At 43.2% G+C, this 14704-nt stretch overlaps 1 protein-coding gene across 1 annotated transcript in view; it reads right to left on the minus strand.

The window, feature by feature from the left end:
- SUDS3 (SDS3 homolog, SIN3A corepressor complex component) overlaps nt 1–14704 on the minus strand; it is a 33072-nt gene that overhangs the window by 9162 nt on the left and 9206 nt on the right. Inside the window, exons 6-10 of the mRNA XM_055322738.1 lie at nt 13996–14152; nt 6001–6096; nt 4795–4856; nt 4612–4633; nt 3198–3303 (exon numbers count right to left, since the gene is read on the minus strand). Coding sequence (XP_055178713.1) covers nt 3198–3303; nt 4612–4633; nt 4795–4856; nt 6001–6096; nt 13996–14152 — 443 coding nt within the window. The remainder of the gene's footprint in view (nt 1–3197; nt 3304–4611; nt 4634–4794; nt 4857–6000; nt 6097–13995; nt 14153–14704) is intronic.

Below are 14704 nucleotides of genomic sequence, written 5' to 3' on the forward strand. Positions count from 1 at the left end.
ATAAAAGAGAGGGAAAGAATTCAAAATAGACATAAAAACTGTTAAAAAGCAGTAACAATGGAGCTAATTAATAAAAATGTACATTATCACTTTTTTGCCAATTAACCCATTTTACAAGCTGCAACTCATCTGAGATGAAAAAAAAAATATTTTCAATAGCCTAAGAGAACAAGCCCCAAAAGTCAAATCGATTTTATTGCTTTATTACTAATGGAAATCCTGACCTGGGAATCCCAACAAATGAGCTCTTAGAGCTTTGCTTCTACTATTAAATCCAATGAACTAGAATCAACACTACTATTACAGAAGAAAGCAATTTCTCCAAAAGGTGGGTCAAAAAGGAGGGGGGTAGAATTAATTTAATTTTATATCCTACTGGGAATCCTGATATTAACGTTTCATTTCCCAAAAAAAAATGAATACTATGTTACAGCTCTGGAACCTGAGTCCCAATGCCAGTTGTAAATATTCACTGCCTTAATAGTCTTTGTCAGTTGACGGCTGGAGGAAGCAGGGGACTTCATCCCCGATGCACATTAGCAGCCCCACATTTAAAGTGAGAAATAAACCAGTCCACCAGCACCATCAGTTAGTTATTTTAAAATATCAGCTACTTTCATGGTACTTTCTAAGAAGAGTCATCAGTCCAAATCAAAATGTGAGGAAAACTTACAGCAGGACATAAAATGCCTTAAAAGCACTACCAGAACAAGGCAAAGTGAAGATGCTTATCTTTCAAAATGAAATGTAGCTTGATAAGTCTTCATGCCAAGATGGGAAGCCTGAATCATACTCAGTTTGCTGAAGTCATTTAAAACTCAATGAAACATGTTTTGCCAGAAATAACATTGCACCAAAATACTCCATACCCCTGGAACAAGCATAAATCGGTTCACTTGCCTGTTTAGCCACAGGCCATGACTAGTGAAAAAAGAGGAAGAATGAAAGCCTCCCAACTGAAAGGGCACAAAGGCCAAATATCAGGTTCAGCCTGGTGAGAGATGAGGCCAGCTATGCACTAGTGAGTGTTCACCAGGACCCCCATGAACACCTTCCAAATGTAGCAGGGAAAGGAGACCCAGCTTCCCACAAATACGTCATCAACTCTGACTGCCAAGGCCAAAAGGAAAAACACAGAACACAGATGAAAAATCAAGAGTCTCCATATTCAACAATAAGCAACTTTAAATTCACTGAAAAAGGAAAACGCTCCGAGAGACCTTCTTTTAAAAATTTCAAAAAAAAAAAAAAAAATTCTGCAGCCCCTATGAGACAGACAGTGAAATTCATTCAAAATGCTTAGGAGGTCTAGCACAACAAATGCAACCACTCTGTTTATGTTATGAAACATCAGGCACCATGTATCCCCTCTTTAGAAAAACAAGAATTTTACCTTACTGCATTTTCACCCTCAAGTCTCATAAAGTCTGAAAATTAAGCCTTAGAAAGATCTGAAGCAACACAATTACAAAATGAACATCATTTGAAATATCACATAGCTTTAAGACTCATAGATCCGTAAAAATGTTAGTGATAAATCTCATCATTTTTGAAGACGGCTGTTATGTGCGGGCTTGATCTTTAAAGGTTATTTGGTTTTCATTATTAGAAACATTTTTCATCTTACTTTGCCCCTCAGTGTGATGAGCTGTTAGGGCCTGCCACCCAGTGGCGATATGTTCTGATAAGCAATTTTAGGATACACTAACTGGCCTCTTTGAAGAAAACCAAATAGAGGGGCAGAAGTCACTCAGATCAGGCTCCCAGACAGAGGCGGCCTTCAGCATTTACCGGGTAAAAAATTCACTGTAACCTAATATTTTGGGAGATAGATTCAGTTCAGGCATGACTAGAGGACTAGATTTCTAAGCACTTCTGCCAACTTCAGAAGTGTATTATTTTAAGGTAATCAACTAACAATCTTGGGGTTTTTCTTAACAAAGCTCAAACAACTCAAAATAATCATTACTCTAAGTTTAGAACTTTGGGTTAACATACTGAAACTCAAAAGATCATTATAAATGATAGCCGTCATAAATGATCATTACAGGGCATAAAATAACACCAGACAAACATTTTCCAAACAAGTGGAAATTCAGAATGCAAATATGTGTCTACCATGACTTAAACTGAGTATATCTGCATATGGACAATGAATAAAGGGATATATCAGAATTAAAGAGCTGTGACAAGGTAGTAAGACCTGGGGTGGCTTAACACCTAGCAGAATCCCTAGCTACAGAGCAGATAGTAATGTTTGTTGAATAAGTGAATGAGTTTGTAAACCCTCTCATATTGCTTTACAATTTCCTCCTGATGGAAACACTGGTGGTCTCAAGCTTTTAAACTGTCTTTATTCACAAGTATTTCTGGCATATTAAAAAAAGTAATGTAACATACCTTATACTCATGTGTAGCTATGAAATAATAATACACAAAACGCAGTTAAAAAAAACTATTTTTAACATAAACTGGTAACATTTTAGGATTCAATTCCCCCAAGTATGTTTCTCATAACACTCCTATAATAGGATGATGCATACAAAAAGGGTAAACCTGGATCAAATCAGTAATACCTGTTAACATCTCAGAAATTCACGGCACGCACAAGTGTATCAGAGAACCCAAAGAGCACCTACAGTGAAGAAACGCATTTAATTTAATTAACATGGTCATCCCCCAGACTCACATGACCACAAAATCCTTTTTACCACAGAACAGCTATTAATTTTAGTGCACAAGGGCAGAGTTAAGAAAAGGCAGAGAGGGACATAAACCCTGGCCTCCATCTACAGGGCACACCAAAGAATGGATGCCAGCAAATTCTAGTCTGATGCACAGAGAAAAAGGACAGCTCCCATCAGAACACATTTTTGGGAAGCACTGCCTTCAGAGATCAAATGAGCAGTATCAATCAAATGACTCCTGAAAAAAAAATTTTTTTTTTTTTTTAAAGTAAGCTCTATACCCAACATGGGGCTCAAACTCATGACTCTGAGATCAACAGTCACTTGCTCCACTGCCTAAGCCAGCCAGCCTCCCCAGTCCTGACGTACTTTTAAATGTTATTCTGCTTCAGTACTACATAAGCTATGTGGCAGCCATGCTCAGAAACAATGAGAACAAGCCCCAGCCCTCTTTCCAAGGGGTTCTTTTGAGACTCTTTAACGAATAATCTTGTGTTTATCATAACATACCATCTTTTATCATAGTACAGCTTCCCGTCTTCTATCCGAGCTTCAAATCTCTGGGCTGGAGACTCTGCCGGTGTGGCAGGCAAGTGTTCAGGAGAGGATGGGGATGCTGGAGGAACCAAAGATATTTCAATGACTAAGCATGTAACAAGCATGTGGTCCAACTGCCAACATGCTTTAACTGCAATGCCATTAAAAAGTGGTAATAATCAGCAATGCTAAGTCCTCAGGGGTATAAAAATGAGAATTCAACAAAATTCTTGTATATTATACCTAACTTGCTCCTCAAAGCAACCCTGTGAGGTAGGCAAGGCAAAGATTAACCTCACTGCACAGAGAAGAAACCGGGGATGCAGGCAGGCTGTGATTTACCCAAGTGTCCATCAGAAGCCCAAAGAGGCAGCAATTAGGAATATCTCTTTAAAATTTTAAAACTCCTGGGTGGCTCAGCAGTTCAGCATCTGCCTTCGGCCCAGGGCATGATCCTGGGGTTTAGGATCAAGTCCCACTTCAGGGTCCCTGCATGCAGCCTGCTTCTCCCTCTGCCTGTGTCTCTGCCTCTCTCTCTCTCTGGCTTTCATGAATAAATAAGTAAAATCCCAAAAAACAATAAAAAATAAAAAATAAAATAAAATTAAAATTAAAATAAAATATAATATAAAATAAAATACAATACAATAAAATACAATAAAAATTTAAAACCAAAGTCATTTCTAGATCTATTTATTACTAGACAGAGCAGGCTTGTAGTTATGAGCTAATACAGTGTCAAAGGATCTAAATTCACAGTCACGTAATCCCCTCCCCATCATGCCTTCAGAAACACAGAACCTCTCTGTGGACCACAGTGGCTCTCAGAAGCAAACTGCTTAGAGAAGATAAAAAAAAAAAAAATCTTGTTTCCTTCCACAAGACTTGGTGAGTGGATAGACATGTGAGTAATCATGGTGCTTAAACCATAACAATGCCTTGCCTCCAGAATTTTATTTTGCAGCCTAGCACTTGAGTGCCACTCTGGAAGGAACCACCTCGAACACTGGGCTGGCCCCTTCTGTAAGCTGGGACTGTCAGTCCCTCAGCAGACTCAGGACATGAAAAGCCACTGAACAGCAGTGCTTAGCACTCAAGTCCACAAAGCAAGTAATACTGAAAAATCCTTCAAGTTTCATTTCTACAAACGGGGGTGCACTTAAATCTTATGCCTGATGCCTACACAGAAGGAAACTTTTACCAAAACGGTGTGGGGGGGGGGGGAGGGCACATAAGGTTCCCTTCAGTTTTCACAATGACTACTCTGAGGCAAACGATGAACATTTTATTTTTGAAAACTGCAACAATTCCCTGTCAGGTATAAGCATGCTTCCCCCACAACATGATAAAAGAGACTGCACAAATGCCAGCAACACTGTGCACTTACCTGGTCTCTTGGGTGACTTAAGCTGTAGGAAAAACAACAAGAAATCTTAGAGCAGATCATTTCAGATGCAACGAAAGGTATCAATAGGTATCAAAACGATTTAACAAGTAACACGTGAATGACAGCACAGAGACCTATCATTCATACCTAAGCTGTCAAATAAATCAGAAAATCAGACTGTACCTTATTCAATGTTCTCAGATCCTCCATGATCTGTTCATCTGTTAACAAGTAGTTTAGCTGGGGTGTTGAGAGTTAAAGGAATGTGTCCAAGAAGCATGGGTTTTGAGCAAGCAGAAATCAACAGCACAGTACCAGGATTTACGGAGTGACTCTGCCAGATGCTGCTTCTACAACCTTTTGCACCTCACAAGTTGCTGGTTCTACTCAATGTTGTAGTGCCCAGGTACGTAAAAGAACTCACAAATTTCTTTCAAAGGCCTCTAAGTTGTTTGTAATTCTAAGAATGAGAGCACAGGACAATACAAGGAGAACTTCCTCCTTGATTTATGAAGTGCTTTTGTTTCAAAGATCTGAAGACTTGCACATATGTGTGCAAGCCACACAAATGTGGGCTTATTCTTCCTCCAATAACTTAAACCCTCAGTTGTGAAGACAAAGGAATCTGAAGTTAAGCCCTTTCTCGGCGGCAGACTACTGAATCATTTTATATAAATGTCCTCTCCTCAAGAGAACAGAAACAGACCTTTGCCGTGTGTGCCCTCTTCCCACTCCTCTATTTTTATGATTAAAGGGCTTTTTTATGTGACTGAAATCTCATTTGCTTTAACATAACAACAACTTGAGTTCTACTGTTTTCAGGATATAGATAATAGAGGTACAAAACCTTTGACCTCATTTTACAGGTAGAAAAATTAAAGCATGTGAAATCTGAGGTCGCCCTTGAGTGTCCAGATGTTAAAACCAGGTTGAATTTTCAACACAAAGTACCTTTCCAAGTAACTGCTCTCTACAAATTCCTTCCACTAGAAATAGCAACAATCGGGGACTCGATAATAAAATGGCCATTCCCAGGTGCTTGGGTGGCTCAGGGGGTTAAGAGCCTGACTCTTGGTTCAGGCTCAGGTCTGATCTCAGATCTCTCAGAGTCATGAGTTCGAGCCCCACACTGGGCTCTGTGCTTAGCATGGAGCCTACTTGGGATTCTCTCTCCCTTACTCTCTTTCCCTCCTGTGTGTGCACACCCTAATAAATAAATCTTTGAAAGAAAAAAAAAGGCTATTCCCTAGCCCAGGGATAAATACACATGCTTGCCAATCACATTCAATTTCTGTAGGACAATGGCCATGTATATTCTAGCAAACAGATAAGCAAAGGATTCAATAATCTCAAGAAAAAAAACGATTAAAGTTTGATGCAAATGGATATCAGGAGCAGGTTTTCTCCTCTTGTCTGGGATGGGGACAGGATCATTTGGTCGCCTCCGCAACTTTCTGGTCATGATGGGTTTCACTTCCATAGAATCTGTGGCAAGAATTGAATGGGTAAATCTATCCAACTCCCACCTGAAGTCAGTAAGAATCACTGTGCTATAAGAACATCTGCCCCACAGCCACCCAATCAGAACTATTTTACTGGGGACATTTGGTTCACACATGGCCCAAGCCAGACACCTGTATCAAACTTGAGAAAGAGTGCTGTGTTAGAAGTCTGACTAGCTGGCCTCAGCACACGCCCCTCTCAAAAATGTAGCCCAGCCATGCAATCTTACTTGGGGAAACATCTCTCCAGCATCCCGAAAACTAGGATTTTCCTCCTCTTCCCTCAAATTAAGAAGCCACAGAGTGGTAGGCTCCTGGGATCAGAAATCCTTGGATCACCTAGGTCAACTAATTCCTGCTGTTCCCACCGAGGGAGGAAGGAGAGCTGAAGTGTGCTTGTGCACAAGGCTCCATGAGAGGCCATGGCCTCAGTGCCACCATCTTTATAGTACATGTTCATCTACAAACTGGGCCACTATTTAATTTCAAAACCTCTTATAGCTATTTGACTATCAAGAATGATCTAATGAAGGCTTATAATAAAAGCTCTTGACTTCTCTCTGCAGTCAGACTTTGTTGCTGACTCTTTCCCTTGCCTTAAAATCTCTCCTCCCCTACCCACCATTGCACAGATCTCTCCTCTCCTGATCTGCCTCCTTGGCTCCTTTCTGCTGGTGACCACTGGAGTCCAGTCAGTTCTCAGCCTATGTCCCAGTGAGCCTCCATCGCCAATGCCAGCTCCCTCAACCTTGTGAATGGCAACCTATGCCCACCGACACCATCCACTCTCATCCCCTTGTCCCATCCTCATTGCCCTCAGAGCAATCTTCCAAAGACACCGATCAGGTCATTTTACACATCCCCCTTCTTATTCAATACTTGCATGGCTCACCACGCTCTACCAAAAAAAGGCCAAGTCTCTTTCTGGTCTTGCTTTTTTCATTTACACACACCATGTGAGAACTTCTGGCTAAATCTCTTACCCAAGGGCACATGCCTTACCACACCCTAAAGCCTTTACACACTCTCCCCTCTGCCTGGTCTTCTCTTTTCTGTCCAGGATACTCCTATCCAACATCCCTTAAGAACCAGCTCAAGGCTCTCCGTTTCATGATAGCTTCCAGAGTCACACATCTTCTAAGTAACCAGAGCAAACCTCTGTACCAAGCACCAAACTGTAGGGGACATTTTCCCCAGAGACACCTGAATTCCGATCCAGCACCTAGCAATAGTTCGGGCATGCAGTAGGCACTTCACAGTAGAGTTTCCTGCAGAATGACTAGATGAGGTCAAGTCTGGTAAGATCATCCATTCATGACCATGCAAACTTATCAGCAGAGCAGACAGAAGAGCCTTTCAGAATTCTAGTGTAGCCCTTCCACCACAGTAATGCACAGGATCTGCAAGTATATAATAATATGTAGAAAAATACTTCAAAAACTACTTCTGCGTGTTGCTCTTAAGGAGGAAAATGAGCAAAACTGATTTCTCCCCCAAATATGGAGGGAAAACAATGAGAGCCACAGACCTAATCAGTGTGTGTAAAGATGTGCATGAGAGTGGGGGCAGGAGGGAGGAGGACAAACATACTCGCCCCTGAGAAAAAGTGAGGAAAGAAATTGTCCTCTCTACGAGAACTCTCTACCTTCTCCTGAGCTGGCAATCCTTCTCCAGTTACTAACTGGCCAGTGGGTGTAAATCCCTGCTGCAGCTATGTGACTCAAGGTGCACTATGTAAACACTGTCTCAACTTTCTTCATCTATAAAATGGAATCATCAGTAATATTTCCCCCACAGGATGCTGTGAGAGTTATAGGAAAAGATACCAGTAAGGCCCTAAACACAGTGCGTGGCACAGCAACATTCAATCGATACTAGTTTTTGTTATTGTATCTGCATCCAGGAAAACACTATACAAAATCTTTAAAAAAAAAAAAAGTCAAGATGCAAAGAGCTGAATGAAATTACTTGAAGACAACTGTTATCAGCTGCAACGCTTTGCAACATTCACACCTTATTAGGAAAATAAGGTGTAAAGGGAGCTTACCCAACCCAAAGCCACTAGAGAAAAAGCACCTAGTACATGAACAGCATGGAATGTTCTGTCCACCGAAGACAATGGCCCAGTGTACCCTGCCCTCTGGGCTGCCGAGTCTTGGAGGTGGGGAGGGTAGGCAAAACACGATGGAAGTAAGCCAAGTAAAGGCATAGCTGAGAGAATACAGGAATAACCCAGTCCAATCATGGCCAATAAGCTCAGAAAGTTGTAACTGCATCACTCACGGATCAGAAAACATAATCAAATTCTTCTTACGGAATAATGAAAATCAATCCATTTTATTAGCCTAGCCACCACAATAACCTAATCAGTTGTCATCCAAAAGACAACTTCAGCAGAAGGAAGGTGCTCTGAAAACACCTCTGAAATGTATTGGCCTGTCCCCACCACCATCTAGGAAAGAGGGAGTGGGGGAGCAGATCCTGCCAGTGGTCCAGGCGAAAGATGGGATTCACAGGAAGACCAACATATAAGTATCACAGCCCCAAAACTACACAGCAGATTACCTACTCCACCCTCTTCGCTCCAGACTGCCTGAGATAGATTTTTCATGGAGGGAAGGGACAGCTGACTACCTGGAAGTTGTATTTCTCAAGAGAAGCAAGAGGTTGGCATTCTGAGTCTATGACATCAGGATCCTTGGAGTTTTGCTAGCAAGAGTCCCAAGGAGTTCACTCTGAATCCACCACAAAAATCAAACCTCTGGAAGTGACACTCAGACCTTGGAGGGTGGCCCCCCTGGAGATAGCAGTTGAGCAGAATATCAGTCTTCCTTGCAGACAAGCCCAACACAACTCTAACTGGCTTAAATCAGAAAGCCTCCCAGAAAACCTAGGGCCCTTCATGATTTTGTTCTCTTGGGGATACTCTCTGTGATCTTACTGAACACCACACACACACCAGAGATGGGGGGAGGGTGCCGGGGTGCGGGGCTGAGAAGAGACAGAGACACTGAGCAAGTGCTCCCCACAAACCACCTTGTCTATGTGATATTTAATAGTGCAAATCCTCCTGCTCTGTTTACCAGCAAGGACAGAAGGAATGGTCACACCCGAGAGAGGCACACTGGGCATCCTGGCTAAGAAATGGGAACGCAGACTGAATCAGTGCTGGGCAGAGCCATTACAGCACCATCCCTAGGGAGATATATTCCCGGTAACATTAATTACCTGCAATTACTATACAATTAGCACTTCCCTGCTGGCCTTGGGTTCCACACTTCTCTGGGCCTTGTCCTTCACTCCAACAGCTCACTATCTATAGCTCACGTGTGCAGTAAAAGCTTGATGTTATTAAAACAAACCCATGCTGATTCAGCTACTGAAAAATAACAGTGGCAGTGATTCAAAGCAGCAGCCTTAAGGAAAAGAATGTAGGGGCACTTGGGTGGCTCAATCAGTTGAGCATCTGACTCTTAGTTTCAGCTTAGGTCATGATCTATGGGTTGTGAGATCAGAGCCCTGCACTCTGGCTCTGCACTCAGCAGGGAGTCTGAGTTTCTTTCCCTCTGCTCCCCCCTCTCCTCTCCTCTCCTCTCCTCTCCTCTCCTCTCCTCTCCTCTCCTCTCCTCTCCTCTCCTCTCCTCTCCTCTCCTCTCCTCTCCTCTCCTCTCCTCTCCTCTCCTCTCCTCTCCTCTCCTTCCCCCACCACGCTGGCTCATGCTCTCTCATAAATACAAAATTAAAAACAAATCAAAACAAAAGCCACCGTGGAGTAACCACTGTAGCAGATCGTCAATTACCCTCAAACCAGGAGCAGTGCAACATGGCATGGGCCTAGAGGCCCAGAGCAAAACCCAGCACATCCAGGCCCCTCTCTAAGAGGTTGGCAGACTCATTAGCATCACAAATGGACGCTGTGCCTGTGGGAAGTGAGAGAAGAATCAAGGTTAGGTGTTTAGTGACCAACCAGGTTAAGAAGGAAGGGCCCAATCTCCCTCAGGCCAAAGCTGTCCAGAGAACAGCAATGGTGTTAAGAGAGTGAACCAGTCAAGCCTTCTCACGTCTGCACCCTGAGACACCTAGATTCCACAATGGCAGCACCAGCAAAGAGTATCTTGGTGACAAGCCTGCTCTGCCTAAAATCCAGTCATCTCTTCCATTCTCCCCGCCTAGATATCTGTGTGGGGCTTCTTCTCACCTGGACTTCCAAGGTCCCCTCTCTCTGGCATCTGTTCCTCATTGTGTGAAACTGCCTGCATTAGTACAACCGGAGAGATCTCTACAAGGTTTTACAATCAGTAAAAACAAGCCTGAGAGATCTTCACCTTCATTAGAAGCATGCTTTCTGGACACTGCCTTATGCTGGGCAAGACAAACAAGCTATGTCAGCCTTGTAACTATCAGAACCCAGGCTCCTTGAGGACACAGACCTCACCTATTAGCCTCATTTTATGAATCACTCAGCACCACATGAAGCCACAATACTTCCGTGGTAGAAAGTCAGTATACTGTGGTGGTTAAAGACCAATTCTGGGGATCTGGGTGGCGCAGCGGTTTAGCGCCTGCCTTTGGCCCAGGGCGCGATCCTGGAGACCCGGGATCGAATCCCATGTCGGGCTCCCGGTGCATGGAGCCTGCTTCTCCCTCTGCCTCTCTCTCTGTGACTATCATAAATAAATAAAAATGAAAAAAAAAAAAAAAAAAGACCAATTCTGGCTTAAGCCCTCTCACATTGGGGCACTTTGAGCCAACACTCTGTTCCTCTGAGGTTGCTCTGCCATGTCAAGTCAAAGGGAATGGCAGGAACCGAGGGATATTACAACTTTCCAAAACCTATGTGATTATTACTAACTGCACCAGCTGCTCTTGGAAGCATCTCACCCGATCTGCACACACTAAACCTCCGAGGTAGATCTGACCATCGCCTTCCTAAATGAGAAAACTCCACCACAAAAGCAAGCTCAGGACAGGCTGGGATTCATCCATGTCAGCCTAATAATAATGAGGCAGTTCTAACATTTTTATGTAACACCTGGCTCAATATAAGTACTTTTAGCGTTATGTTTTGATATTATAATTTTGATTTTAATATTATAAATACTCATAGCTCTAGCCAGAAATTCAGTTATCTTCTAAAGGAAACTCACAGGCTAAATGAAGTCATGAGTAGCTTCCACAGGGGCCAGAGGGTTGAAGGATGCCCCAGTGAGGCAAAAATTTACAAAGGAAAATGATGTAGTGGTTGCTGGGCTGGTGAGGGAAAGAAGAAAAGGCAACCATCCTCAAGACAGGAAGAGGATTAACTTGACAAAAAATAATAAGACTCCCCACACTTGAAAAATCACTGAGTTCTCACTGATTATTTGGGTTACTTATAACCTTCGCCTGAATTGCAGAGAAAACTCACACTCAAGTAATTCTACCTACACCCTGACTACTCAAAGCATGGTCCAGCCAACAGCATCAGCAGCCCCTGGGATGTGGTTAGAAATGCAGGATTATAGGCTCCACCCCAGGCCGGCTGAAGCAGCAACTGCACGTCATCAAGACCCCCAGCTGACTCATGCACACACCCAAGCGGGGGGAGCATGGACAATTCATCCCAGTCTCCTCACCGACAGTACACCTTTCCACCAGCACAACCTGTTGTCCTTTAGTTCTTCTCAAGCAGTGTGCACAGTGAGAGAACCTCCCACTAATTCCCACAGAGTCTGCAAATGCTTTTGGTCCTGTCTGGACAAACCAGGTCACTTGATCTCCCCTTCTCAATGGCTTAATTTGGTCTAAGTTTCCCATCAGTCTATAATTCGAACTTTGTTTTTCAAGAGATCTTCATGTTGAACCAGAAGAGGAGATTTTAAGAGGTATCTTTTCTGGGCAGAGCTAGGCAACACTGATATTGGGCATCAATCCACAAAGGTGAAATAAGTCACTCAATGAGAGGAATGAAATCAGGCCTTTAATCCAGCACCATAGCAGCACCATCTGTGGAAATGCTAATTATCCTTCTAGCTCCACTGCCTTTTCTTCTGACACTCTATCATTACCTTGGCAGAGCTTTCCATACCAAGGGTACCAAATGGCTTGAGGAAGGACATCAGTACCTTTAATGCCCATGGCTAGCTTTAAGCACTTGTGTAATCTATTTTACTGCGTTACAAATGACTTCCCTGCATTTATTTGTCTTTTCTACCCTGGCAGGATCAGCCTCAAGTCACTGGGGATGCCTCCTATCCCAGTTAAGATTCTGGCTGCAAATGGCCTGGCCAAACAATGTCTATTGCTTGTCAATAATCAGGATGCCAAATCACAGGTAAGTTGATGATATCCTTCCCTGCAGATGGAAAGGGAGCAGCTATAAACTGACAATATTTCCCACTAGCCTAATGAAGACTCCTGAACATCTGGTGGCTCTAGCAGAGAGCGATGAGGCATCAGTGCCAGAAATAGCCACTGTCAAAGAAAATGGTGTACAGTTCAGAAAACAGGCAGAGAGACTGGTATCAAACAAGGTAGCACAGTGCTAATGGTCTAGTCAACAAAGCATGGCCACAAGAACAAGACAGTGCTGTCTCAAGATGCTATTTTTAGCGTCCATTCCCCCCCCCCAAAAAAAATTTCTGAGCCTCTTTCAGAGGCCTTCAAGGAATTCCTTCTGCCAAGTCTTTCAAGGAGAAAGCTACCAGAAGAGACTTTCAAAAATGAGACCTCCCACTTCAGACACACCACATTCTCATAGGTGTATCTTGGGGGTTGGGGCCAAAAGTTTATGTCAACTGAATGGTCATGCTGGGTCACAGCAAGAGAAATACAGAAAAGGAAATACTACTTAACTGTTACTTTTAAAGTCCGTCCCCAAGGACTTAACATGAAAACAAAGCATTTCTTATGGACCCCTACTAAAATCATACATGCCAGACCACCTTCAGTACATGATAAGAGTCAAATCTGGGCTGTGCAGGAGGCCTACACTTACATGTCCAGGTGACAAACTTCGTCACTGACTGTGTTGCAGTATTCACTGACAGAAATGTTGCCAAATTCCAAAATACCCAGTTCAAGCCACTTCCTGCCCTGTATCCTTCTAGGATTCATCAGTCTACATATAGCAACAGAACAATCAAACCCATTTTGCTTCTCCCTTAAACTTGCCTACAACCTGCTGAGTTCTGTATGCTGATGACTAAAACCTAGAAGGCAAGGGAGGGATTGGCACAGAGTCTAATGTAACTTTACTACCTTTACAGGAAGCTAGTTCAGTTTAGCTACTCCTGCCAAATTTGTACCAACTCTGTCTGAAATGTTCACAGTAACACCTGGGGAAGGGATCTAAGAGCATAGATGATATAGTCAAACGCCTTTGTTCTCACATCTAGGTCAAAGGAAGACAATGCCTTTTCTGTAATTAAGGCAGACTGGGAAAAAAAAGAAAAAACAAAGCAGATTCCCACCACCACAGAGGGACTTGGATAAAGAATCTGTGAATATAAGCAAGATGAGAGTGGCAGCTGACCTGGAATTAAATAAAGCACAAGCCAGAAGTGGCAGCCACTCCTAAGGGTCTTCCATTTCCCGAACTCCTGGTACGCATAGGGCACTATGCTAGGCACTCACATTTCTAAGCACAATCCTGTGAGATGAGGTCTGATCAGCCCCATTTTGTAGAGAAGGAAATAAGCTCAGAGACATTCAGTGGCTTGACCAAAGTCACACAGCCAATACCCAACAGAGTTGGAACTCTGAGCTGTCATATCAAAGTCCTATCAAAGCCCTCCTTTGGGGTCCCTCTGCTCGGAGGAGGAACTAAGACAGAGGAGTGATTGTCACACCCCTCAGGCCCTACCCAGGGCTCCTGGGACCGTGCTCTGGGGTGCTTTCATACCTCCAGTCAGCTCCATTGTCAGCTTTTCATTTTCAATCATTTTCTTCTTCTCTTCTAGCTCAGCAATCAAGTTCTCTTTCAGCTCCACCTTCTTGTCTTCAAATTCTTTCACCGCTGCTTTCTTTTCTTTAATGTAGTTTCTCTCCACCTGTTCTGTCTGAGCAAAAGATAAAGCACAGGCTAGGCCTCCATGGGGACCTCACAGCCAGGGCTCCAAGTCTGGCTCTGCACTCCGGAGCCCAGAAAACACTTTGACGAGGAACACAGGAAAGCTGAACTCACATGTGCACTGGCAGAACAGGATGTCTGGGAGCAAGTTTTCCAAGAATGCATAAAATGAACCCTATGACTTCTACTTGCCTTTACGAGTATCCCCTGCTTGCTACTCATATTTCCCCTCCTCCACATCTTACATTGCACAGCTATGTTAAAATAAAACTTAAGATTCTCAAAAACAATCTCTTTTATAGACATTAATTTTAAAGGAAAATAGTACATTCCAGATGAAATACCTACATTCAAAATTATGATTACAAAATACTGAATCAGGGCAGCCCGGGTGGCTCAGCAGTTTAGCGCCACCTTCGGCCAGAGCATGATCCTGGAGACCCAGGATTAAGTCCTGCATCAGGCTCCCTGCATGGAGCCTGCTTCTCCCTCTGCCTGTGTCTCTGCCTCTCTGTCTCTCTCTACGTCTCTCATGAATTAA

Source organism: Nyctereutes procyonoides, unplaced genomic scaffold (genome assembly GCF_905146905.1).
Source record: "Nyctereutes procyonoides isolate TBG_1078 unplaced genomic scaffold, NYPRO_anot_genome, whole genome shotgun sequence".
Classification (NCBI taxonomy): Eukaryota; Metazoa; Chordata; class Mammalia; order Carnivora; family Canidae; genus Nyctereutes; species Nyctereutes procyonoides.